We start from the raw sequence: 25,672 nt of genomic DNA, 5'->3' as shown, positions 1-25,672 counted from the left end.
ATGCAGCACTTCAGCATCGACTGAGAGCTCAGTCTTCTCCCTTCAAATAAATAAAATCTCTCTGTTTCCTCTCTCCGCAGGTCCCAGTGCAGTCCTGGTTTGACGACTTGACGGACACGGAGCTGCTGGACCTGATTCCTCTGTTCGAGGGCCTCAGTAAGGAGGAAGACGTTTACAGTCTACTACAGAGCCTGAGGAACAGGTAGCAAACGGCGGCTCCAGCTGGTCCTCCCTGCCTCGGCCCCGCTGCATAGAGGCCTCACCTCGCTGCCACGGCCCGCAGCCCGGCTCCCGTCCTCCGAGCATCACTGGTAGTCCCAGCGTGGCTCCTAATCTGAGGACTTCAGGCAATTTGTTCCGTCAATAATGAAATCTAGAGACAACAACTGTAGGGATTCTTACCATCTCTGGGTTCTTGGACTCTTTGTACAGGACTCCTACTGACAAAAGATTATATCACTGTATGTACATACTATATGTTTCTAAGCAAGACATACATAAAGTAATTTTTCTATCAGAGAGCGGAGGTTTTACTATTCTATCAAGTAATATTTTAGTTACCAAAAATAATCCAATAGACAGAACGAACTTTCTTTTTTTTGAGAACGGGTGACCTTTTTGTTTTTTTGTGTTGAGCTGTGCTATGCAGGCTGTTGTATCTCGTCTGACCTTTCATTCAAACAACTGTGATTTATCTTCTCTTACAGAATGAAGTGCCTTCATTACTGTGCTGATTTTGTTGTGTCGGGTTATGGGGTGCACATTTTTATGCTGCATATTTACTCAAGTCTCCAAATGCATATTACTAAATCCTTAAATTGAAGTCGGAAATGAGTCTTTGGTAATTGTGGTTTAATCGGAGAACACAGAACAGAATCATTTCCTCGAGATGTGTCCAACTAGCCTGTCAGACCTGGATAATTCTTTGCTTTTGAGTTCAGTAACATTGAATTGTTAAATTTACCAAAGATTTCTACAATTCAATGTGATTTGTGACTGAATGACATCATTTGATCCTTGACAGTGACTGTAAATTGATAATTCTTAAAGACATTGAAACCCCAATTTATTATTAAAAAAAGAAAAAAAAGGAAACCTTTGTGATGACATCACCGTCCACCAATAAATGTTAAACTTTTGAGGAAGATATAATAATTAGCTTAGAGTACATGAAAATCTATTTATTGGGGAAAAGGGGGTCGGGTGCATTGTAAAGACTGCTGTTGAAATCGTACTGTACAACATTATTAAAGTTGCAAGTTTGCACACTGTCAGTTTGTACCATGGTGAAATGACTTTAACACACCATAAAGCTGCTTTATTTCATTATTTTTATATGAACATACAATCAGTTGACAGTATGTGAAAGGGACAACACATCCATCCATTTTCATCCATTCATCCAGGGCCATGGTGCCAGGGCAGCAGGCTGAGCAAGGTATTGTGGACGCCCCCTCCTCAGCAACATTTTCCAGCTCCTCCTGGGGGACCCTGAGGCGTTCCCAGGCCAGATGAGATATTTAATCCCTCCAGCGTGTTCTGGATCTACTCTGGGGCCTCATACCAGTTGGCCGTGCCCAGAAATCCTCAAACGGGAGGCGCCCAGGGGGCAACCTGATTAAATGCCTGAACCACCTCAGTTGGCCCCTTTTAACCCAAAGGAGCAGCAGCTCTGCTCTGAGCTCTCTCTGGATGTCTGAGCTCCTCGCCCTATCTCTCAGGCTGAGCCCAGCTGCCCCATGGAGGGAAGTTATTTCGGCTGCTTGTATCCGCAATCTCATTCTTTCAGTCACTTCCCAAAGCTCATGACCACAGGTGATGGTCAGAACTCGGACCGGTAAATGGAGAGCTTTTCCTTCTGGCTCAGATCCCTCCTCACCCACAGTCCTGTGGAACACCTGCATCACTGCTGACGCCGCAGTGACAAACCAGATAATCATCCTCCTCCTCACGGTTTCCAGTGAAAAAGCTCTAATAAGCTGACTGTACGCCACCAGTTCAGTGCCAAACAGAAAAAATAGAAAGTTAGCCACTAGTTGGTGAATGTAATGGAGCATTTAGCAGCTAGACAGCAAAATATTTCCCTTTGGAACTAAGCTAAAAGAGAGATTATTGGACTCACCAGGTGGTCAGAGGCACGACCCTGAATGAATGCTAATGTTAAATAAATGCTGGATGTGTAAATAAGCAACTGTTCGCAAACAAGTTCAACATAACAACATGTTGTGTTCACGGCTTGTTTCTGCTGCCCCCTATTGGCTAAAAAGTCAAATGCATGTTTGTGACACATGAAGGGCTGATTTTTGGATAATGTTTGCATATTGAAATACCTAAACAGCTATTTCTCACTTTGAGGCCTTGTCCACGTGCACATGGACATATGGAAACTCGGACAAAAAAAGTGCTGGCTCTAACTTTGCTAACAGGACTTTTTGCATGTTTAAACATTAATGTACAGTTACACTATACTGAGGAACAGAGACATCAAGATTTGCTACAGAGGTCACTGCCAAGCCAACAGGAAGTGCGCTGGACTTTGAAGCCAATATTGCCATTGGGCCCAAAAATACTTTTTCCCATAGACTTACATTGTGAAAGAAACATATGCAAATCAGTGGATACACTTTCCACAGGTCTGAATACATTTTATTTGGCTAGAAGAGTTGCACAATAAAATCATATAATCCCCTTTAAATGTAGCAAAGAGCTAAACTGTTAGCCACTCAGCCAGCGAAGTCTCCAATGAGCTTGCTCTATGAGTCCAATGATGTGGAACGTCTGGGTAATTTTAAATGGACTGCACTTGTACAGCACCTTTGTAGTCTTCTGACCATTCAAAGCACTTTTACACTACATCACATTCACCCATTCACACACACATACACACACTGGTAGCCAAAACTACCGTACATGGTGCCACCTGCGACACAGTAACCATTCACAGACACTCAAACACCAATGAAACCGCCATTGGGAGCAATTTGGGGTTCAGTATCTTGTCCAAGGATACTTTGACATGTAGACTGAAGGAGCCAGGGATCGAGCCACCATCTTGTGATTGGTGGACGACCCGCTCTACCTGCTGAGCCACAGCTGCCCCTAATTTTACACTGGAGAAGTTGAACTTTTTTGGCTCCATCCGCCCCTGAGCAACTTTCATGAAAGTGTCCCCACCTCTAACGCTATATCCAGTTCTCTATAAATCAATGGTCACAGCTCCAGTTAGCCTTCCAGTAATAGCTCTTTTTAAGGCTTCCGATTGGCCAGCATCTTCTTCTTCTCAGAGTTAGGGTTGTAACACTACCTGTTGGCTTGGCATGCACTTGACAGCACTTAACTTGTGTTTTTGCTGCTTCGTTCGGACAGTGATTTTATAAAACAGGTCTTGTGTGGACAGGATTTCTTTTTAAGACAAAAGAGGGTAAAAGCCAGTTTTCAAAAACACCTGTGTACATGTGTACTTGGACTAAATTGTCTCCATCTTGAGGTTTAGAGTTCAGTCTTGACTTGGGAAACAATAATTTACAAAGCAAATTCACTAATGAGGTCCATTTAGTAGCTGTCCGGGAGCTTTCGATCATATCACATGATCTTTGTCAGCAGATTGAGTTTGTTTAACTGTCAAGGAATTTTTTAAGCTTACCTCGGCAAAAAGTCCTTAAAGTGCTCAAGAAACTTAATACATTTTACGCAATCTAAAATGTATTCATCAAATGCTGAATTATGGCTAAATAACATTGTAAAAATAATGTGCTTTATTATACACATTGCATTTAAAGCCATTTTAATGATGAATTTAACCCAAGAGGACAAAGGTTTGAGCCCCATTGTCTCCAAGGTTAAATGATCTGCAGGTGCATTAATATTATGGATATGAACTGGTTAATGTGCAACCAAGAGGTGCTAAACTTCATGTGATATCTTGATGTGAACTTTTAGCTTCCGCTTACGTAGCAGCCACTTTAACTGCAGCTGTGGATTAGGCATTACAGAGCCTATTGTTACAGCCTGAAGAACTCTTGTGGAGGGTTTGTTTTTTCCTCTTAATTTTCCACTCGTTCCTCAGATATGTGGGGACTGAAGTTCACCACATTGTTGAAATGATCATATTTTCATAATGGAGTCCAGGATTGAATCTAAAAATGGAAAGCTGTGGTCAAAGGTAAGAAAACTTTCAGGCTGTTGACTTGAAGCTGTTGGTTAACAAGAAAACCAGGTTAGTTACGTAACAATCTGTTTTTTCAGATTCCCTTGCAGGGATCGTGTGAACTATATAAGACAAAGACAAGTGTAATAGATGTGTCTCTGTACAGAAAACATCAGCAGGGAGCCTCATCAATGATTCATGCACTGGCTGCAACGTGCATCAGAAGAAGTTTACAGATTGTTCACACAGTTTGGAAATGTTGGGAATGACAGCTGAGGCAGGGTTTGATGCTTTTGGTAGAGAGATATCAGAGCCTTTATTTTTTGATCTGTCGGTTTCAAGGTTATCCTCAACTGTGAAAGCTACTCACCCACAATTTATTTCTCTTGTATCTTTACATAAAATTCAGTGTTTGACTACAGATTAACATCCACACTCTGCAAAGACTCCTCTTGTCTAATACTTCAAAAAAAAAAGTGTGCAAATCACTTTGGATACAGTGTGTTAATACATTTCCACATTTAGCAAACAAATGTAAACACAAGCTGCCAATGCCTCCTCTGTTGGGAGATCAAAGCCCAGAGCTGTAAACCTTCAATAATGTCAAGCGTTCCTCCTTGAGTGTCTGTGTGAGTAGGCACAGAATGAGAGACTTAGCCACAAAAAGCCTCTGATTCCTTTCCAATACCACTCCGAGCTCCTTGAGTCCAATTCCCCCATCTGCTAGTTGTAACAGTTGTGGAATGAATAATTGGTGTCAAGTGGCCCCTGTAATGCCCGCTGTGCTGCCGAGGGCTCAGCCGAACATAAACACAGCTACGGCTGGCTACTTGAAGCACAATCAGGACCTCTAGTGAGGCTTGAGTCCATCTCAGCTCAGGTGGTTTTCTCAAGCGTCTCGACTTTGTGGTGCATTCTGCAGTTCTGGCTCTCTTCATTCATCCCTAAAGGGACAGCTCACCCTAAAACCAAAAATACATATTTCCCTCTCTCAGTGAGTTGCCAAGTGTTGGAGATATCGGCTGTAGAGATGTCTGCCTTTGCTAGAATATAATGAAGCCAGGTGGCATTTGGCTAGAGGTGCTCAAAGCCCCTAAAAAATAAATGTGAAAACTCAACATAAGTGTCACTTTCCAGAAATCACCACCCGGTTACTCAAGATAATCCACAGACCTTGTTGTGAACAGTTTAGAACTATTTTCTTTCTACCGAACTACATCCACCAATCATATTTACCCAAGGGGGAAGAGGGAAGTGTGCATCTACTCATGTATGAGAGGCTCATGCTCATGACAGCTCAGGATACCTGCCAGTGATATCAGCAGGCAGAAGGAAGCGTGCATCTACTCATGGACGTTATGTAAATATTGATGGTTGAATTGTAACGTTAGCTAGCTTTGCGGTACTTGATGAGTTAGCAGTAGATGCACATTTCCCTCCACGTGTTGATACAGTTGGCAGGTGTAGTTCAGTAGAAAGAAAATTGTCCAATAGTAGTGTAACAATCCACAGACCTTGTTGTGAACAGTTTCATGTAGAAACTACTTTCTTTCTACCAAACAACACCCACCAACAGTATCACTGCGCAGAAGGAAGTGTGCATCTACTGAACTGCTAGCTGGTCAAGCACCACTGAGCTAGCTAACGTTACAGCTCAGTCGAGGAGGACACTATTACTGTTTACATCTCGCGTTTTCCATGAGCAGATGCACACTTATGTCAGTGCAGTGATACGGTTGGCAGGTGTAGTTCAGATGAAAGAAAATAGTTCCTACATGAAACTGCTCACAACAAGGTCTGTGGATTATCTTGAGTAACTGGGTCATGATTTCTTTAAAGAGACATTGCTGTTGAGTTATTTAATTTGATTTAATTTAATTAAAATTAATTTCATGTTATTTAATTTTATTTTATTTCATTTGCTTATTTATTTTTGGCACTTTGAGCACCACAAGCCGAGTGCCATCTTGTTCCACTTTGTTTGACAGAAGGCAGACATCTCTACAGCTGATATCTCCAACACTCAGCAACTCACACCAAAACAATCTAGACTTATAAATAGCACTACAGGTCAGAAGAAAAATATGTATGTTTGAGTTTTGGGTTCAAATGTCCCTTTAAAAGATGCCAGAATCTCCACTTCAAAACACCTTTTCTCAGGAAGGGCCAGGAAACAATGTAAAAAAGAGGCGTATTAAGGTTGTTGTACTGCAAATATTGAAGCAGGAAATTGCAGGTGTGTTCAAACCTGGGAGTGGAGACAAATACACCCAGCCCTGTCTGCCACACTCACTCCAGCTTGCGGGAGGGAAAGGAGCGATACTTTATTGCATATTTCACTAATCTATTTCAACACCTTCCAGGAGACAGCGAGGCCTTCACTCCACCATACACAACACAAGGTAAGATTTGTACCTTTATTTTGGTGACATGTTTTATTAGATTATTGTCAGTTTTTTTGAACATCTGTCCATCCATTTCCTTTATCTAAATCACTGCAGTTTGCAAAAAATAACATCTTAATCATCATATTTGTTGAAAAAGAAAATCTCTAAAACAGACTTCATGTTGTGTTTTTAACCTACATCATGTCATACATGTCATAAAATGAGGTGAAGACAGCATGTGTGTAGAGCATTAACAAAACTCATTGTCTATGCTAAGTCAATGGACAGTGCAGTTTAATTGAAAATAAACCAGTCTTTCCTGTCACGGTCGTGGAAGCAACACTGCTTTCACTTGGTTGTTTTTCATTCACAACAGGGAGTTGCCACAGCAGCCAAAATTTTGTACAACAGTGCCATTTAGTCCAGTAAATAAGTCAGTTATTTAAAATATTTAATTCAGGTTAAGTCTTCTACATCCAGATATCTGTGAAAGTTTATTCAGGAAATTGATTTAGATAACAAACTAAATTATAGAAGTGGTTATTTCATAACAAATAAACCAGTTCCTCTGTAAATTTAGAGTAGTTTGGTTTACTATATATCATATGCATACAGAGGGAAAACTTTTAGTTACAGACTAATATTTGGAGTGGTCATGGGTGTGGCATCTCTTTAGCCCAGGTACAAAAGGAAATGGTCAATAGATGTTTGGGACTGTGAATGGGGAATGTGATGATAAATGGTTTCTAGCAACAGGAAAAAAAAACTCTCTCTGTTCATTCAACATAATAATAATTAAAAAAAAAAAAAGTTTTCCAAGTCTGTGAGGTTATTGTTACCATTTCAATATTTATTTCATTTATCTGAGCGAGCACAAAGGAGGTCTACATATTGTTCAGCTCCAAAGAAATAGTTTTATTATCTTTTTCTCTGTTCAAGGCAACATTTCAATGCAGCTGTAGATATAATGATAAGAGAAATAAACTGAATGCATAGTTTAGTCCCCTTTTCAGGCCAGCTTTATATTCGCTTGTAGATTGAAATGTTGCCCTGAAATAACAAAAGGATCATTTGTTTGGAGCCATGCACAGACCTTTTGCGTCCTCTTCTTTTCATTTGAATGGAACCATGAACAAAATCATTATTTGATATATTGTACCAGAGTTAGCTTGAAGTTCATTTTCACCAGCAGTCATTTGAAATGTCAAAGTTAGCTGAGTCTTTGAACAGAAAATCCTGCACACTGTTCTTGCTCAGCTTTACAATTAATAAGTACATAACAAATGATTACAACATTACATGGCATGACACGTGTCAGCAATAAGTGTTTGTTAGACCAATAAACGCAATGATGTTTGTATAGCCTACACAGCAAATAGCTGTTGAGCTTCAAGCAGATTTTTCAATGTGGCTTTAAAGTGAGATTATGTAATTTTTGAATGAAGCAATAACATAATCTTCATCTTACAAATTAAAATTCACAAGCAACAAAATGCACCCTGATTCAGTTTAGTTGGCTACACTCATATGTTCAGCTGCTGCAGCCTCATTAGCATGACCATTAGCTTAAGGTGGCTAGTGTTAGCGCACTTGGCCACAGATATACTGTGTTTTAGTATTCATTATTAGCAGGGTTCCCACACCTTCTTAAACATCAAATTCAATGACTTTTAGTTAATTTTATTTTTGAGATTTTTGCCTTTATTAGATAAAGAAGTCTAGCAAGAATTTGGGAGAGAGTGAGGGAATGACATGCAGCAAAGAGATGGAGTTAGGATTGAACCTGCGACCACTGTAGCAGGGACATAGCCTTTCAAATTTAAATACTGTTACTGTTTTATAATGAGAACCAGCGGGCTTCACAGAAGCTCCCAAACAACTATTAAAAAATCTTTTTGATCAGGCAGTCTTATTGAGATACGATCTCTTTTAAAAGACATATTTGAAAAACAAGAAAAATCCATACAAACACAATCAGCAAGACAAAAACAACACAACTACACAATAATAAATCAAAAGAAACAGTTGCAAGAATCATAACAAAAAACATCACATAATAAAGCTTTAAAACTTCCAAGGGGAATGTAAAACTCAAGTTTGAGGACACTTTTCAATTGACCTTTGCTGAACCTTTCTCTAAGACCTGCCCCTTTGTGACAAGCTGTTGTAGTAAGCATGGAGCCCACACTGTAACTAACTGCACTCCCTGAAGAAATATTATCATATTTTTGGAAAAATGAAAGAGTGATTCCAGGGAGAAGCAGACAGAGGGGTCTACAGTCTGTGTTTGAAGGATATATCCAGGATGTCAAACTGACTCAGCAGCAACAACAGGTTAAAAAGACAAAGATAGAAGCTAAAGCCGAACTATAGGCTACAGATCACAGTGTAAAAGTGAACCACCACATCACTGCTGATCAACACACAAGACAATGAATATAAAGGGAGACTTTGCTGATACTGAACCAGCTGTGTGGCATCACAGTGTGTGCAGATGAAAATGTTTGGCTTCGCCCCCGTGCCGCCACTCAAACAACGTTCATCTGCACACACTGCGATGACACACAGCTGGTTGAATATCAGCAAAGTTTCCTTGCTTCCCTTCACTGGTTCCTGTACAGCAGGGTTGGTCTTTGTTTCACTGTTATAATTATTATCAAGCAAAAGCAGCATGTGTATACATTCAGTAGGCTATATCTTCAGTAGCTAGCTAGCTAACCCTACACTTTTCAGGGTTTGGTTTTGGTTTCGGAACAGGGAGGAAACGTATGTCTTTTTCCAACCTCTCCAGGCAACGAGTATCATTAATACACGACGTGCCCCAGACACAACATTTAGCTCCAAATCCACAAAGCCAGCCTGAAAATGAAGGAAATCTGAAATGATTGCATTAGAGTCAATGGAGCACAGCTGTTGTCGGACCCTGGTCTGGGCCAGCCTGATGCTACGTTATGATTGGCCAGTCCACGTCCGAGGGCGGGACTTAGCAAAGGGCTGTGCTGAAGTGATGGCACACTGTGGTCTGTTGTCTTGTGTAACACAGCAAAGCACTTTCAATGACCCATGTCTATTTATGTCTATTTTAAAAAGCTTTCAAGACTGTGGCTACATAATCTTACTTTAAAGCCAATTAAAGAAGTGCAGCTTTTTATGTAATATACACAAGATATTATGAAACGGTCTGACTCAATCTTTGCCCCTCATTCCTCAGACTCACACACCAAATAAAGTTTTGCAACTTAAGCCCAACCCCTGTCATGTTATTGAAATCTCAACCCTTTTTTTCTGTTTACTCTGTGTGTGTCAGCTCTTTTTATCTGATTGGCTGAAAACCGGAGCCTTGATTGTACTAATAAAGGGTGTGGTTAACATCCTGGTGTTGTACAGCTGACCTGATCTGTCCCACCTCACCTCACACCACCCACTCCATCAATCACTGCCCAGACAGACATTTTATTCCTGCACCTGGAGCAAAGATTAGGCTCTGTGTACGAGCCAGTGAATTACAGCCGGGTTATTCCTCTGGAGAATAAGTGCAACCTCAGTTCCTCCAGCTATTTGCCAATCACATCATGTATGCATGGATCCTGTATTTGCATTCATGATATGTTGCAGGCAGCGCAGCATCCCACCAAGCCTGTTTCCATACAGTGTGTCACCACTAAGCCTATATTCTTGGCTCAGCTGGTGTTACAGTGTGTTTGCTTATCAGTGCTGTTGTTTCTGATATCTGAGTCAAGAGGCTGTTTAAGCACCGCTGATTGCAGAACTTGTATGTTGCTATGGCGCCAAGCTGACACTCATTAGGAGGATTAGAGGTGTTTCGCTGTCAGAGATCCAATCTTTTGAAATGGTTCACTTGTCACTTTGGAGACATCTGTTTCCAGTGAAAAGATAGGGAACTCGAAGGATGAGCAGTGTGGAGGAGGAGGCTTCAAAAATGCTATATTTTTCTGTTGAAGTACTTTGGAGGAGTTGCAATTGAATATGTGTTTTATAATATGGTTCTAACACATACTTAATACTGTTAGACCATGAGCAGTGGTGGAGGAAGCATTAAAAAACTCAAAACAGTTTCCCTCAGCTTTGCTGAGCATTTGACAGGTATTTTTATTGGGTTTTCCATCCTATCTCTATTGTTTTTCATTCACTCTTACAGTAGGTAGCTGTTGTCTTATGTACCGTAAAACTTCAATTAGTAACCCGGACTATTATTTGCTTAAATCACTGAACTCAACAGGCTTTTATTTGGGACAGGTCTTTAATTCCTTTCACATAAAACTGTTGTTGTTTCAGCAAAGATGGGAAATACTACCAAACTGTTTGTTTGTTTAAGCCAGTATGAATATTGTATAAAAATTAGGCTTTTAACAACAAATCAGTTATGAGTCATTCATTTGATCTGGTTCTGACAGACAGCGCATTGTAGAGACAGAGAGAATTATGGCACTCACTTTACGGTACCTGGCATGCCAACACAACACCACTTTATCCTGTTATAAAAATACTAACAACTTCATAACATGATTCATTTTTATATAAAAAAAAAAAACCTTTTGAGTGAAGCAGCTAACTAAGAGTAGCTCAAGTGGGTAGCAAACAACCTGTTTTTATACATCCAAAGAACTTAAAAAATAGACCAGGCCTCTAATTGAGACATGCCTTTATTTGTTAAAATGTGTAGCCTAGTAGGCCAGTAAAAGGGGACTGGGTGTTTAACTGGGACTAGGCTTTTATTTGAAGTTTTACAGTAAACATGCTAAAATCTAAATGGACTATCTCCCCAGCACCAAATGAAAAATTAAGTCACATGACTGAACACTTTGGCAGCTAAAGAGCCAAATATTTCCCTCTGGAGTTGGTGGAGACCAAAAACAGAGCTAAAAGAGAGTGAGTATTGGCCTATCAGCCAGAAACTCAACTCCTAATGAATGCTATTGTTGCTCCTCATCTGCTGGATGTGTAAACAGGAAATTGTTTGCTAAGTTAGCCATATCGACTTAAAAGGATGAAATATGTCATTGATGTGAAAAGTAAAAGTCCTGCATTAAAATTATTAGTATCAAAGTAAATAGTAATGCAGAAATAGGGCCCTTGTGAATGTTATTCTTGAGTTTTATATTACTGGATCATTTTTTTAATGTGTAAGCAGCATTTTTTTTTGTTATTGTTGGTTGAGATGGAACTGATTTAAATGATGTTAAATGGTGTTTAGTTTTGTCATTTTTAACACATTTCACAACCTCATCATATGTTTCAGATTTAAAATCTTAATATGCAAAGTAATAGGTGTCAGGTCATACTACCATAAAAAGTAGGGAAGTAAAAGTATAAAGCAGCTCAAAATTAAAATACTTAAGTAAAGCACAAGTGCTTTAAAGGGACAGTTCACCCTAAAATCAAAATTATGTCATATTTCTCTTATCTGTAGTGCTATGTATCAGTCTAGATTGTTTTGGTGTGAGTTGCAGTGTGCTGGAGATATCGACCATAGAGATGTCTGCCTTCTCTCGAAATATCATAGAACTAGATGGCACTAACTCTGTGGTGCTCAAAGTGCAAGAAAATAGATTTGAAAACTCAACAGTAATGTCTCTTTCCAGAAATCATGACCCAATTACTACAGACAATCCATGGACCTTGTTGTGAGCACATGTTGGAACTTTTTTCTCTCGACCAAACTACACCCATAAAACGTATCACTGCGCAGAAGGAAGCGAGCATCTACTGTTAGCTCACCTAGAACCACTGCGCTAGCTAATTTACAGCTCAGTTGAGGAGGACACCATTTATGTTTACATCACTCTGTCACGAGCACAAGCCTCTTGTCCATAAGCAGAGATTGGGGTGAACTGTCCCTTTAAAACTGCATTAAGTCATTATTAATCGTGTACTTTTGTTGCCCTGTATGAAAGATAAAAGATAATGGTGCATACCGTTCTAATCTGTACTCAAGTTGTTGCGTGTATCCGCATCTGCACTCAGGTGATGTCACCAAGTTCAGAGGATGAGAAACAATGGTGTCAGGAGCAGGTTGACACAGAGTGTGTTCTGAGTTTAAGAAACAATGCTGGCAGAGGTAGGGAGTGGTGATCAGAGGGCGTAACGATAGGAGGGCTCTGCCAACAAGGCCCATAATGCTCCTGGGACCAGCTCGGTGTGTATATGTGTGATCTCACAGAAGAAGACTCGTAGTAAACCTATTTCAAAGTGAACTCTAATGGACTGCATTTTCTTTATTGGAGAAGTAACCAGTGTGGGTAAAGATCTAATGCAACTGGCCTGAAAAAAGATTTTTATCCCACATTAGATGTTGTGCATCATCATTTCAGCACTAAGATTTTTCAAGTTGCTGTACAACTTTTGCTTATACACATCATATAAAATAAAAAGTGTCAAATGCAAGTTAAAGTCAATAGTGATTCTCAGTCTTTTTTTCCTTATGTGTTTCAGTTCAGCAGAATGATGAGTGATGACAATCAAGACACATTTAGAAACATCAACAGAAAGCCAGGCCTGCAGATATGGACCATCAATGTAAGTCAGCCAGTCAACGAGTATCATGCAACCCATATTTGGACATTACTGGTCACTCTGGTCTTATTTTTGTATACGATTTTATGTCATGTTTTTGATGCTTTCTCATTCAGAACATGAAGATGGTGCCTGTTCCAGCCCAAGGCTTTGGTAACTTCTTTGAGGGAGACTGTTACATTGTTCTGTGTGTGAGTAACAATGTCCCACGAGGCTAAACATTAATGAAGTGCGTGTGAGCTGTGCATGCTTTCATAGTACGTCTGCGAATGTGAGACTTCTATCTTTTGTGTTTTTCACCAGATAAGTGAGAAGAAGGGCTCAGGACAGTCAGCTGACATCCACTACTGGATAGGAAACTCCTCCTCTCAGGATGAGCAAGGTGCAGCAGCCATCTACGTCACCCAGCTGGACGAGTACCTGGGCGGGAGTCCGGTCCAGCACAGGGAAGTGCAGGGTAACGAGTCGCCGCACTTCAGGAGCTACTTCAAAAATGGCCTCATGTGAGTGAGTCAGAGAAAAAGGGCTGGTATGTGAACTTGAAAGGGGGGTGGTGACCAAATGAAGAGAAGGAGTCACACACACACACACACACACACACACACACACACACTTATGCTGTAATCTCCCTGAGACATGGCTTACAACAGTAATCCCTCTGCATGAAATCATTATGACACAAATTACACTTGTTTTGTTGAGGCTTAGCAAAGAAAAACACAGTTTCCTCTCGCCCAGGTCGTTAACCCCTGACTTTTTATTGTCTGTTTGCTTCACGGTTATGTAACGCCGAGGTTATATTTCAAAATTGACAAAAACAAGAAACACACTCTGATGCTTTTGGAATAATCCTGCGTCATGTGTGCGTGCTTCATAGTTGTTTTATTGCACTTGAACTTTGGTAACACACACTGGTCTCTCCACAGCTACAAGAAGGGTGGAGTGGCCTCAGGTTTTCACCATGTTGACACAAACGTCTACAACATCCTGCGACTGCTGCACGTCAAAGGGAGGAAGCATGTCACAGCGATGGAGGTAGGCAGAGTAGAATATAAAGGGCTTTGACGGGGATTAATGCTGCCTGCCCTGCACCTCCCACTGGCGCAATCACAGGCTTCACACAGCCATGCTATGAGGGGTGCTGGCGCTCCCTCTTAAACAAATTATGGCTTGCTTGTTGCCATAGCTGTCAAAGTAGGTTCTAATTGCCTGAAGAGTGCTACGACTGTGTGGTATTTAATTGATATTTCCCTATGCTAACAACATTTGTTTCTCGGAATGTTTTTTTTATTGGTTTTATTACCGCATGTTTCATCCATTTGAATAAAGGCTGATAACTCTCCATCATGGTTAAGTTTGTGTGCGTGTGTGCAGGTGGAGGTGTCGTGGAACAGCTTTAACAATGGAGATATATTCCTGCTGGATATGGGGAAAGCCATAGTGCAGTGGAATGGACCCCAGAGCAACAGGAGAGAGAAGCTCAAGGTGATCCTTCGCTCTGATAAAAGAGCATCATCTACTTTACACCACTGCGAAAGAGTCACATGTGGACATGCAAAAACTTTCAACAGTTACTCTCCATGTGGGGGTTGGGGCACTTTATTTGTTTTATTTTGTTATTATTTATTTATTTGACAGGGACAGTGCACATTTTTTAATGCCATCCAGGCTGGTTTGAGGCGCTGCCGTGGTGTTGTTAGCTTCAGATGTTAGCATATTATTTACGTTGGTCGGAGGGTTTGTTTCTTTACCTTGGTTTTCCGGGGTATTTCAGGTTTTTCTTTTAGTTTTACCTCCGCTCATCCGCTGGTGTTTAGGCCCTTCTGTGTTTGTCTTTCAAGTTTTAGTGGACAAAATTATGTTGGCGTGAGGGAGCTCTCAACTCAGCCGTGCATGCTGCTCTACCATCCCACCGGAAATCAGGACAGTGCATATTAATGAACTCTTGTAAATATGACAGAATTAGCCAAAGGGCGAGTTTTCAGATGTCACAACAGACTCCCTAAAGGCCCAGACACACCAAACCGACTTAAGAGAACTAGCCGTGATGAAGGCCCCTGCTGTGTCACCTGATGGCACCGTGTCTTGGCCAAAAAGTTGCACATGAACACACCGCAAAGATTACTGCCGATGCTCAATCAGCATGTACGCTGCTCTGCGCCTGCATGAGAGGAAATAATTCTACACAACAGCAGATGGCAGTCTGTAATTGTCATTGAAAAGAGGAAACTAGACCTTCTTGGTGCCAGTTAGCACATTAACAATACAATCTAATGTTGAAGGAAAAAAGCATATTTGCCATGCTCCAGTAAACATTAACACAAACCATCACAGAATGTTTCTGCTAAAGAGCTCAACGGCTAAAGAAAACCAGTCTTACCTTGTGTAACAAATCTGTTTTGGTCTCACTCCTTCATGACTTTAGCCTTTTGTTTACTTTCCTCACTTCTGTTTTTCTTCTTGGGTGGTGAACTGAACTGCTAGTCAGAGTGATTGCATTCACTGACAGGCTCTGCTGGCGCCACCGCCAATTAAACATGCTAATTCACCCCCTAGTATACTATCTAGTATGCATTTAACCTAAAATCCTAAAAATTGATTATTACTCAGTCTTTTCTATCTTTTGGATGGCTTTAATTGCTTAAACAAAATGTTATATGTTCCTTTGGTCAGTTTATATTTCTTTCATGGGTCTTCCTTGTTTGCAGGCTGTCTTGTTGGCTCAGGACATCCGTGACAGGGAGAGAGGAGGTCGAGCTCAGATTGGTGTGGTGGAGGGCGGAGACGAGCAGAGCTCCCCAGAGCTCATGAAAGTCATGACAGCGGTACTCGGCCAACGAACTGGGCAGCTGAAGGAGGCCATTCCTGATGACAAACCTGACCAGGTGCAGAACACCAGCGTCAGGCTCTACCAGTAAGGACCTTTTATTGATCTGTTGGATCATTGCTGCAACATGATATCAATATTTAATACAACCATACACTGTTCTTCCTTGTGTTTCTCCTCAGTGTTTTTGAAAATAGCGGGAATCTAGTGGTTCAAGAAGTGGCCACGCAGCCTCTTACGCAAGATCTGCTGCACTCCACTGTAATTCTCTTTCATCCTTTGAACATGATCCTCAGAGACTGTTGTTATAGAGCATGGGCCCTGTCTCATTGCTCATGGTTTTCTCTCACTGTCAGGACTGTTACATCGTGGACCAGAGAGGCTCCAGTGTGATGGTGTGGAAAGGCAAACAGGCCTCCAAGGAGGAGCGGCGAGAAGCTCTCAACAGGGCAGTGGTGAGTTTATCAATTAAGTGTACACTGTATAAGAAGTGAAGCCAGAGCAAAAGATTTCTATACATCAAACTCTATAATTCTTCAAGGATCACCAAGTTAAATGGCAATAATTCATCATATTTTCTACCAGGGCTACATCAAAGCCAAGAACTACCCATCCAACACCAGTGTGGAGGTGATGACCGAGGGAGGAGAGTCAGCAATGTTCAAACACTTGTTCAAATCCTGGAGAGATAAAGGGCAAACTCAGGGTCTTGGAACCACCTACAGCATAGGGAAGATAGGTAATAGATACATAACCTTTGAATGAACTCACATCTAGGTCAGATAGCTTTAAAAGTACATTTTCATCCTGCTTCTTTTCACAATAAAAGAGCTTACTGTAGGTCATTTTTATTTGATGTCAGCAGTTTTTATTTCTACGGGTTTTTTTTTTTACAGTTTCATGATTATAAAACATATTTTGAATGCATAGATTTTGTATGATTATTTACACTTTGGGTCTCCATACAGCGAAGGTAGACCAAGTGAAGTTTGATGTGATGGAGCTCCATGCTCGTCCTGAACTGGCAGCACAGCAGCGCATGGTGGATGATGCCTCTGGAGATGTTAAAGTGAGGAAACTTTGTCTAATGCCAAAATACACACAAACACGGAAACATAGATGGCTATTTTCTGTGTCATGAGAGGAAAATGATGAAACCTTTTTACAGGTGTGGCGCATTGAGAATTTGGAGCTGGCTGAAGTGAATCCAAGTACATATGGACAGTTTTATGGAGGAGACTGCTACTTGGTGCTGTACACATATCAAAAATCCGGCCGGGAGCAGTACATACTCTACATGTGGCAGGTCAGTATCATCGCAGAGGGGATATATCCTCCTTTTTTAAGCTCTCCAGTGTGATAAAAAAATTAATCCTGGAAGTCGTTATGAAGAGAAACAAAATATATCTCCAAATAATTCCCAACATAACGATTTAGACGTATCTCAAAATACTGAAAAACTTTCAATAACTTGGAATCTCAAAATAACAAGAAGCTTTCTCAACATAAAAAAATAGTATCTTATAATAAGGAGACTTTCTCAGAATAATGACCTACTTATATCAAAATAATGAGAAGAGATCTAAAAATAATGAATATCTCAATATAATAAGAAACTTTACCAATAAAAATGCCCCAAATATCTCAAAATAACGAGATTTCTCAAAGTAATCACAGAGTATCCTTTTTTTCTTTATCTTTTTTTTTTTTTTAAATCAGTGATAAATGATAACAACAATCAAGAATTACAAGTGCCATTCCTCTTTTTGTAAATAGAACAGGAACAATTAAAACTGTCACCGCATTAGAAAAATAATTATGTAAATATTATTAATATTTTTTTTAATGAAGTATTTTTCTAAACAACACAGTATAATGAAATGTTTAAATAACAAAATCAAAATGAATACAAATAAACATGGAGGACAGGGTTGTTAAGGAATTAAAGTAGTTTATAAAATAACTTCATTTCTGAGTAAACTTATCAGAGGAGCATTTAACTGTTAAACTTATGTTCTCAAATTTAAGAAAGGACATAGCAACATAGATTAAGGGGTTAAGGAGATTTCCAATGGAGTAAAATGCGACATCTCACCACAAGGAAAGTAGAAGCTAATATTTCTGACTGTGGGGAGTTACTCTGGAGTTGCATATAGCAATAAAAAAATCCATTTTTATCTGGACTCCCAAAACCTTTGTAAAAATAATAAAAAAAAAAGTCAGTCAAGAATTTATGTAGTCAGAAGAAGAACATATGACTCAAATTACAAAAAGAGGCATCTGTCACATTGGTCTGCATATTAGGATATATTTCAGATAGTCGAGCTTTGCTGAAATGGACTTTGTGTAATATCTTGAATTGTAGAAGCTGCAGCGTGCCACAAGGAAAGGTTGAGCATATATTATGGATGGCTTTGTCCCACCATTGATCCATCAAATTTGCCCCAAGCTCCTGCTCCCAAGGATCACTTAGTATCTTACAAACTTTTTCAAAATATTGACTTGGTATCTCAAAATAATGAGAAACTTTCTCAAAAGAATGACTTACTTATCTCAAAATGCAAAGATTTCTCAAAAATATCATCATTATTTTGAGATACTATGTTTTTAACTTAAGTAGGTCATTACTTCAAGGAAGTTTCTCATTATAACACTTAGAGGAACTTTTTTTTTAATCACACTGGCAGAAATCAGCTTCCACATTAAATAAAATAGTCTGTATTAACATCATTTTATCTTACACCAGGGCCGTCATGCCACTCAAGATGAGATCACAGCTTCAGCCTACCAGGCTGTCAATATTGATAACAAGTACAATGGAGCTCCGGTCCAGGTCAGGGTGATCATGGGAAAGGAGCCTCGGCATTTCCTGGCTATTTTCAAAGGCAAACTCATCATCTTCGAGGTGTGATATGAAGACTGAAGATGTTTTTTTTTGGATGGATTACAAATGTTCAAATGCAAAAAAAAATGTTTTACTGCAATAAAAAAGAAAATGTTTTATTTCTCTTTCATGTATGTCTGTGTGTGTGTTCAGGGTGGTACAGGCCGACCTGGTGTAGTCAACCCTGACGGAGGTGCCAGGCTCTTCCAGGTCAGAGGGACTAATGAGCTGAACACCAAAGCCACTGAAGTGTTGGCGAGGGCCTCGTCACTCAACACCAACGATGTCTTCCTGCTGAAGACCGACCACATGTGCTACCTGTGGTATGGAAAGGTACAGTAAGCGCTGTGTTACGGAGCACTACGACAAGCCGCAGAAGCCTTACATGAACTCCGGTTAAAAGAGTGAAAATGTGAATTTGTGTTGGTGCGTTTTCACACAGATCTGTGTTTGTTTGATGTCGGCTTCTGTCTGTCTCCAGGGCTGCAGCGGGGATGAGAGGGTGATGGGGAGAGCGATGTCTGATGTGCTGTCCAAGCAGGACAAGCAGGTGGTGATGGAGGGCCAGGAGCCAGCTGAATTCTGGGTAGCTCTGGGAGGAAAGGCCCCCTATGCTAGTGACAAGAGGTAAGCACAGGCAGCAGCAGCATCACACCTTTGCAGTCTCAAGAGAAACTGAACCAAGGTTGGGTTTCTTGCTCAATGATACTTTAGCATCCAGACATTAACAACAATGAGCATTCACCCAGGCCTTGTTGTCCTCTACATATTTGCTTTATACTGTAAATTATGGTATGTAAAGCAAAAAATAACAATTAGAACAACAAGGACTTTTCTCCAAAACTGGCCCAAAAAAGCTCTTTAATCATGTTTTGAAACATTAATAAGGTTACATTTAAATCTGCATGGATTATTTTTACATCAAGGTCAGTGGAATATGCCCAATGTCATCTGAAATATAGTCACACACACACGCACACACACAGAGCAGATTATACAGTTGTAATGACAGTGTGAGCTCTGTGTTGTTTCAGAATGCTGAGGGAGGAGCCTCCTCACAGTCCCCGCCTGTTTGAATGCTCCAATCAGACAGGCAAGTTTAGGATGACCGAGGTGGACGACTTCGCCCAGAGCGACTTGGACGAGGAGGATGTCATGCTGCTGGACACCTGGGAGGAGGTGAGAGGCAGTGGGGGGCTCAGGCTGTCCACCTGAGGGCACCAGCTCATAGAGAGCAGCCGATGTGGCACTGCATCGTGTTTATTCTAATGGAAGGGCGACCTATAGGGCACGTTGTCATATTTTATCTGCTACAGAGGCGTCCTAGAGGGCACCAGGCGGGATTTGAATCCTGGTCCCCACATTGGTAGTCAGTGTCCTTAACCACTGCACCATCTCTGGTGATGATTAATGAAAAGAACCAAAGAGACAAAGAAGATCAGTTTGAGGCTGCAGAAACGTCACCTCCATCAACCTGCAGAGAAACAAAGTTTACAGAGTGTTCACACTGACGAACTGACACTGAAGTCTAGTTCTTCTCTGTGAGTCTCCACCATCCTCCTGGTTTATTGACAGCTCAGCTGGTGAAGAAGCACTTTTATTCTCTGAGGGTTGTGGGTTCAAATCTCATCTGATCTTTTGTATTTTCCCTCAGTCATCCCTCAGCGGACTGTTTCATAAAGGTGTTTCTCATTGTCTTAAGTCTCTCTAACAAACTGAACCAGGCTCAGTCTGTCTCAGAGGAGGAAATCGGTCCGAACTTGGGAAAGGTCACTGAGAGTGACTCACTATGGTTCTTCTTTTAGGACGAAGAGTTAAGGCATTCTATCAACTTTCCTAACTTGGGAAGTGACTCACATCTCAGCTGAAGTGTATCAGCGCTGCAGAGGAGTTTTAACCTGTCAGCAGATGCAGACAGACCTCACACTGATAGTTTGGGAATGCTCGATGACGTTAAACATATTCAAAGTTGTTGTTTTTTTAAACAAAAAGCTAAATATTAGAATTTATTTATCCATAAACAAAACTTGAAAGAGTCCCGTTAATAGATCATAACCCTTAAAGACCATAAGAGAGAGCGTCTTTGTAGTTTAATGGTGACAGCACATGTTAGTAGTAATGTTGCAAGACTGGTTTCAGCCAGGGATTATCCCTAACAATGGCTAGCTGTGTTCCCATAGCTTTCAGTCTGTAGACCAAGCTAAGCTAACTGTTTCCTGGTTTTATAGTTCAGTGAGAATATTTCACGATTATTAACTAAAGCCAATTTATTTAAAATGGTCTAGAAATGAGTTTCTGTTGAAACAAGCAACAAGCAAATGCCATCTAACCTCAACACTGGTGGTTCAATTTAAGCTAGGGACCTTGTCAAAGCCCTCTCCCTGTTCCTGGCCTTTTCCCAGCAAACTATTCAAGAAAAGTCAAACTACCAAAAATATAAAAACAAAACAAAACAAAAAAAAAATTAAATAAAAAAAAAACTTTAAAAGGGTATACTTGCATCATTATGCCTTTATTAAAAAATGGTCTAAAAACAGCAAAATTACAACAATAATACAAATGGTCTTAAAAGCACAATATTACACAATATTATCGCTTATCGCAATAATTTCTGACGCAATTAATCGCCCAGAACAATTTGTTATCGTGACAAGCCTAAGTATGACAACAAAAATGGTTGTAGGAAGTTTACATTGTATAAACTGTTTGACCAATATCAAAATATTTTCACAACACACTTCAATTATTATGGGAAAGGGTTTCAATTGAGTACTTCATGCATTCAGCGATGCATTTGTGAATTGAAACCTGCATATTTCTAGTCTAAATGATGCCATATAGTCTTGAGTTATTATGCTATTGTGTGCCACCCTGTCATATTAGATTTTAAAAAATATTGAGATGATGAAGTAGTTGTTTTTTTTCTTTCCACATTAGCAGAGGGAGGAGTGATATATGCATACATGTATTGATGTAACTGTAACTGTACTTTATATGGATATGTGTATGCACGTAGATACATATACAGTATTTGTGTACAAGCTATACAGTTATTAGTGATCATCCTATCACTATATTTATCTTTTTTTTTTGGTAGTTATTCATTTCCTCGTCTTACTTATCCCTGTATGTATTTTCTTTCCTTCTCTTCATCATCACAGGTCATCCTAAGCTAGCGGGGATGGGGAGGGAAGGGTTGGACAATATGTCAATATGTCAAACAATTTTTCAATAACTGCAGAATTTGTAAAACATACGGACACATATGCATGAGATGCGGCATTGTATGTATGATTTCTTATTAATACTTTGCAAAGAAATTAAATAATCCCAGAAAAGATGATGCAGTGAGTCCATGTCAGCCACAATCGTCCAGAATTTGCTGTTGTTAAGGACACGTGCCTGTCTATTGTAGACAATGTGGCACTGAGGAAACAGGCTGCAACAGAACAGGGAATGCATGGTAGAAAAGTTGGACAGTCTTTTTTAATGAATAGTTAGGTTTCATTAGTGGTTTAATGACTGAACTGATAAATGGATTTAACCAATTTAAAAACACGACTGTCCCATTTTACCTGAACATGTCATCGGGGTGAGGTAGGGGTTCTTGATGTGTTTAAAGGTCCTGTATTTTACTTTTACTTTACACAGAGGCGATACAAACAAGCTCTAAACGTAACGCTGAAGATATTCTTCAGACTTTCAGGTGGTTTTCGTGGTAGTCTACCAAAAAATGTCTCAAATGACCAGACTTTTTCCATCTCTCTCCAAATCACCTTAGGTTTTCTTTTGGGTTGGAAACTCAGCCAACCAGTGCGAGATCAAGGAGGCATGGAACTGTGCGCAGGAATACCTGCGGACCCACCCTGCAGGCCGTGACCCCGACACACCCATCATCTTTGTCAAACAGGGATACGAACCGCCCACCTTCACCGGCTGGTTCAATGCATGGGATCCTCATAAGTGGAGCGTGAGTTTGTTACAGGCCCTTTGATGTCAGTGAGAGGCACTAGAGTACTCTGTAGACAATAATGTAGCATGAGTAAATAATTACAAATCAATATTAATAGTATTCTGTGACCATACATTTCCATTACATCGACACAGGTGATTTAAGAGAGACATGAATATCTCATGTGAACAAATCGTTTAAGAAATTGTAAAGGACATACGGTTGCATGTGGATAATTTCATGGATTGTTTGAAGACGACCCTGCATGCTTATCAATTCTCAATCCTGGCTCACTTGATCTTCTCCACAGGGAGGAAACTCCTATGAGGAGATGAAAAAAAAGCTGAGTGATCCAGCATCTCTCTCACAGATCACTGTTGTAAGTGACTGATTGACACTAATCCTTTCATTAATTGACTAAATGTACTAACATCACAAATGTTTCTAACATTAAATAATACTGTCACTATGTTATGTTTTCTCCCAAATGTCCTGTAAAAATCCGCCAAAAATATGATTCCACTCACTCGTGTCCTTCGTCTGCAGGATCTGAACAACACTAATCTCAATAAGAGTCCTGCTGGGACTGGTGTGGGTGGTTACAGGGCTCCAGGAGGCCCCATGAGCTCCCCTCCAGTCTACAGGCTCCACGGAGGTGATCTGTCCCCCAGACCCACTACTCCCACCAGCCCGTCTACCCAGAGAGCCCTGTCCTCTGGCTCCATGACCCTGTCCCCCTCCTCTAGCTACACTCCGTCATCCCCAGCTGGTGGCACAATGTCCCCCTCTGCTGGAGGCTCTGGGATGTATCTGGACCCAGAGCTCCTCATCAACAAGTCTCCCAGCGAGCTGCCGCAGGGAGTGGACCCCAGCCAGAGAGAGGTGGGTGCAGCATTATGGATCTGGTGCAAAAATATGGAAGTCATTACGTGCTTGTTGTTATTCAATGTGTGGAGTCACGAAACACCTACAAAGAGTCACACAATGTCAAAAGAGAGACACAAACTCACACCAAAAAGACACAAAATAATTATGAAGAGCCACAAAATGGCTACAAAGAGTCACAAAAATTCAACAAAGAGAGACAAATTATCTCTAAGGACACACAAATTACCCAGAAGGGGCACAATATAACTACAAGAGACACAACATAACTACAAACAGTTGCAAAAATGACTACAAGGAGACATAAAACAGTTACAAAGAAAGAGACATAAAATAATCACAATGAGAAACAGAGACACAAATGACTATAGACAAACAAAATGACTACAAAAAGTCACAAAACAACTACAAAGAGACACAAAATTACTCCAAGGACACTCAAAATGACCTTTAAGGGACACAATATTACTACAAAGAGACACAAAATAACTACAGAGAGACACAAAATGACTAAAAGGTGACATAAAACAACTACAAAGAGACATAAAACAACCAGAAGGAGAAATTGAAACACAAAATAATTACAAAGAGCCACACAAATAACTACAAAAAGATGCAAAATGACTAAAAGGAGACATAAAACAACCACAAAGAGTCACGCTATATCCACAGAGACAAAATGACTCCCCAAAAAACAACTATGAAGAGGCACAAAATGACTACAGAGTCACAAAATTACGACAAAGAGATGCAAAATAACTACAAGGAGACGTAAAACAACCATAAAGAGAAACAGAGACTCAAAATGACTACAAAGAAAACACACAACTGCTACAGAGAGACACAAAATGACCCCAAGGAGTCATGAAATTACTCCCAAGAGACACAAAATAACTACAGAAAGATGCAAAATGACTAGAGAGACATAAAACAACAAAGAAACACAAAACAACCACAAAGAGACACAGACACGAAAAACTACAAAGGGACACAAAATGACCACAAAGAGATGCAAAATAACTCTAAAGAGTCACAAAATATCAACAAGGACACACAAAATGACCTCAAAGGGACACAATGTAACTACAAAGAGACACACAGATACAAAAAGATGCAAAATGACTAAAAGGAGACAAAACAACCACAAAGAGTCACGCTATATCCACAGAGACAAAGTGACTCCCCAAAAAACAAAATGGCTATAAAGAGTCACGAAATTACTACAAAGAGTCACAAAATAACTACAGAGAGGCACAAAACAACTACAGAGAGACACAAAACTGCTACAAAGAGTCACAAAATAACTACAGAAAGATGCAAAAATGACTACAAGGAAACATAAAACAACAACAAAGAAACACAAAACAACCACAAAGAGACACTGTGGAGGGCTTTTGTAGTTGTTTTGCATCTCTTTAAGTCTGCCCCTCCACCCCTGTGTAAGGATGGTTTCACAAGTCTCTTTGCTGAGGGCTCGATGTCTCACAATCCTCCCATGGCTGTGAAGATGATGTGATTCAGTGGGAGGTGCTAAGCCTGTTATTAGTGTGTGTGTGTGTGTGTGTGTGTGTGTGTCCTGATGAAATAACACAGTGTGCACAGTAGAGGTCAGACTAACTGTTCTCTGTCCCCCTCCGTGCTCTGATCCCAGGACTACCTGTCTGATGTGGACTTTGAGAACCTGCTGGGAACCAATCGCTCAGACTTCAAGCGGCTACCCAAGTGGAGGCAGAGTGACTTGAAGAAAAAGGCAGGAATCTTCTGATTCATGGAAACATTGTTAAACCCATCTCACTGTAACGCAGAGAAACTTGTAAAGCAAACTGAGGCAGCATTTTAGCTGTTGTTGGTTGAAAGACAGGATTGGTTGGCACCTTTTTTTATACTTTCTGACAATATTTTCAACCCTCAACAAAGTTAAAGTGATTACAATGTTGACTGGAATTAGCTTATTAACATGATTGTGGTTTTAATAATCAGGGACATGATTTACACTTTAAATTAAGATTGTTTTTAATTGTTATGCTTTATATATATCTGTATTTTCAGTGTTTCA

General features: G+C 40.3%; 2 protein-coding genes across 4 annotated transcripts in view; both read left to right on the top strand.

Moving 5' to 3' along the window:
* ctdspla (CTD (carboxy-terminal domain, RNA polymerase II, polypeptide A) small phosphatase-like a) overlaps nucleotides 1-1,274 on the top strand; it is a 47,294-nt gene extending 46,020 nt beyond the window's left edge. For both annotated transcript variants that reach the window (XM_049565084.1, XM_049565085.1), the window contains one exon: nucleotides 81-1,274. In XM_049565084.1, the coding sequence (XP_049421041.1) occupies nucleotides 81-206 (126 nt within the window). In that variant the 3' untranslated portion in view covers nucleotides 207-1,274. The remainder of the gene's footprint in view (nucleotides 1-80) is intronic.
* A 2,687-nt stretch (nucleotides 1,275-3,961) lies between these two features.
* Nucleotides 3,962-25,658, top strand: vill (villin-like). Of its 2 annotated transcripts, XM_049564697.1 has the most exons (21): nucleotides 3,962-4,162; nucleotides 6,511-6,549; nucleotides 12,988-13,071; nucleotides 13,185-13,259; nucleotides 13,372-13,571; nucleotides 13,995-14,103; nucleotides 14,443-14,553; nucleotides 15,777-15,982; nucleotides 16,078-16,156; nucleotides 16,252-16,350; nucleotides 16,481-16,634; nucleotides 16,864-16,964; nucleotides 17,064-17,201; nucleotides 18,642-18,800; nucleotides 18,933-19,112; nucleotides 19,261-19,406; nucleotides 19,814-19,958; nucleotides 22,561-22,749; nucleotides 23,042-23,110; nucleotides 23,278-23,613; nucleotides 25,268-25,658. In XM_049564697.1, exons 1-21 carry the CDS (start codon nucleotides 4,118-4,120, stop codon nucleotides 25,379-25,381), a joined length of 2,778 nt encoding a protein of 925 aa, XP_049420654.1. In that variant the 5' UTR covers nucleotides 3,962-4,117; the 3' UTR covers nucleotides 25,382-25,658. The 2 variants fall into 2 exon arrangements, with proteins under 2 accessions (XP_049420654.1, XP_049420656.1); XM_049564699.1 differs by lacking the exon at nucleotides 23,042-23,110.
* The last annotated feature ends 14 nt before the right edge of the window (nucleotides 25,659-25,672 follow it).

Source organism: Epinephelus fuscoguttatus, linkage group LG21 (assembly GCF_011397635.1).
Source record: "Epinephelus fuscoguttatus linkage group LG21, E.fuscoguttatus.final_Chr_v1".
Taxonomy (NCBI): domain Eukaryota; kingdom Metazoa; phylum Chordata; class Actinopteri; order Perciformes; family Serranidae; genus Epinephelus; species Epinephelus fuscoguttatus.
The sequence above is the reverse complement of the archived record's forward strand: the minus strand, read 5'-3'. Positions and strand labels throughout refer to the sequence as shown.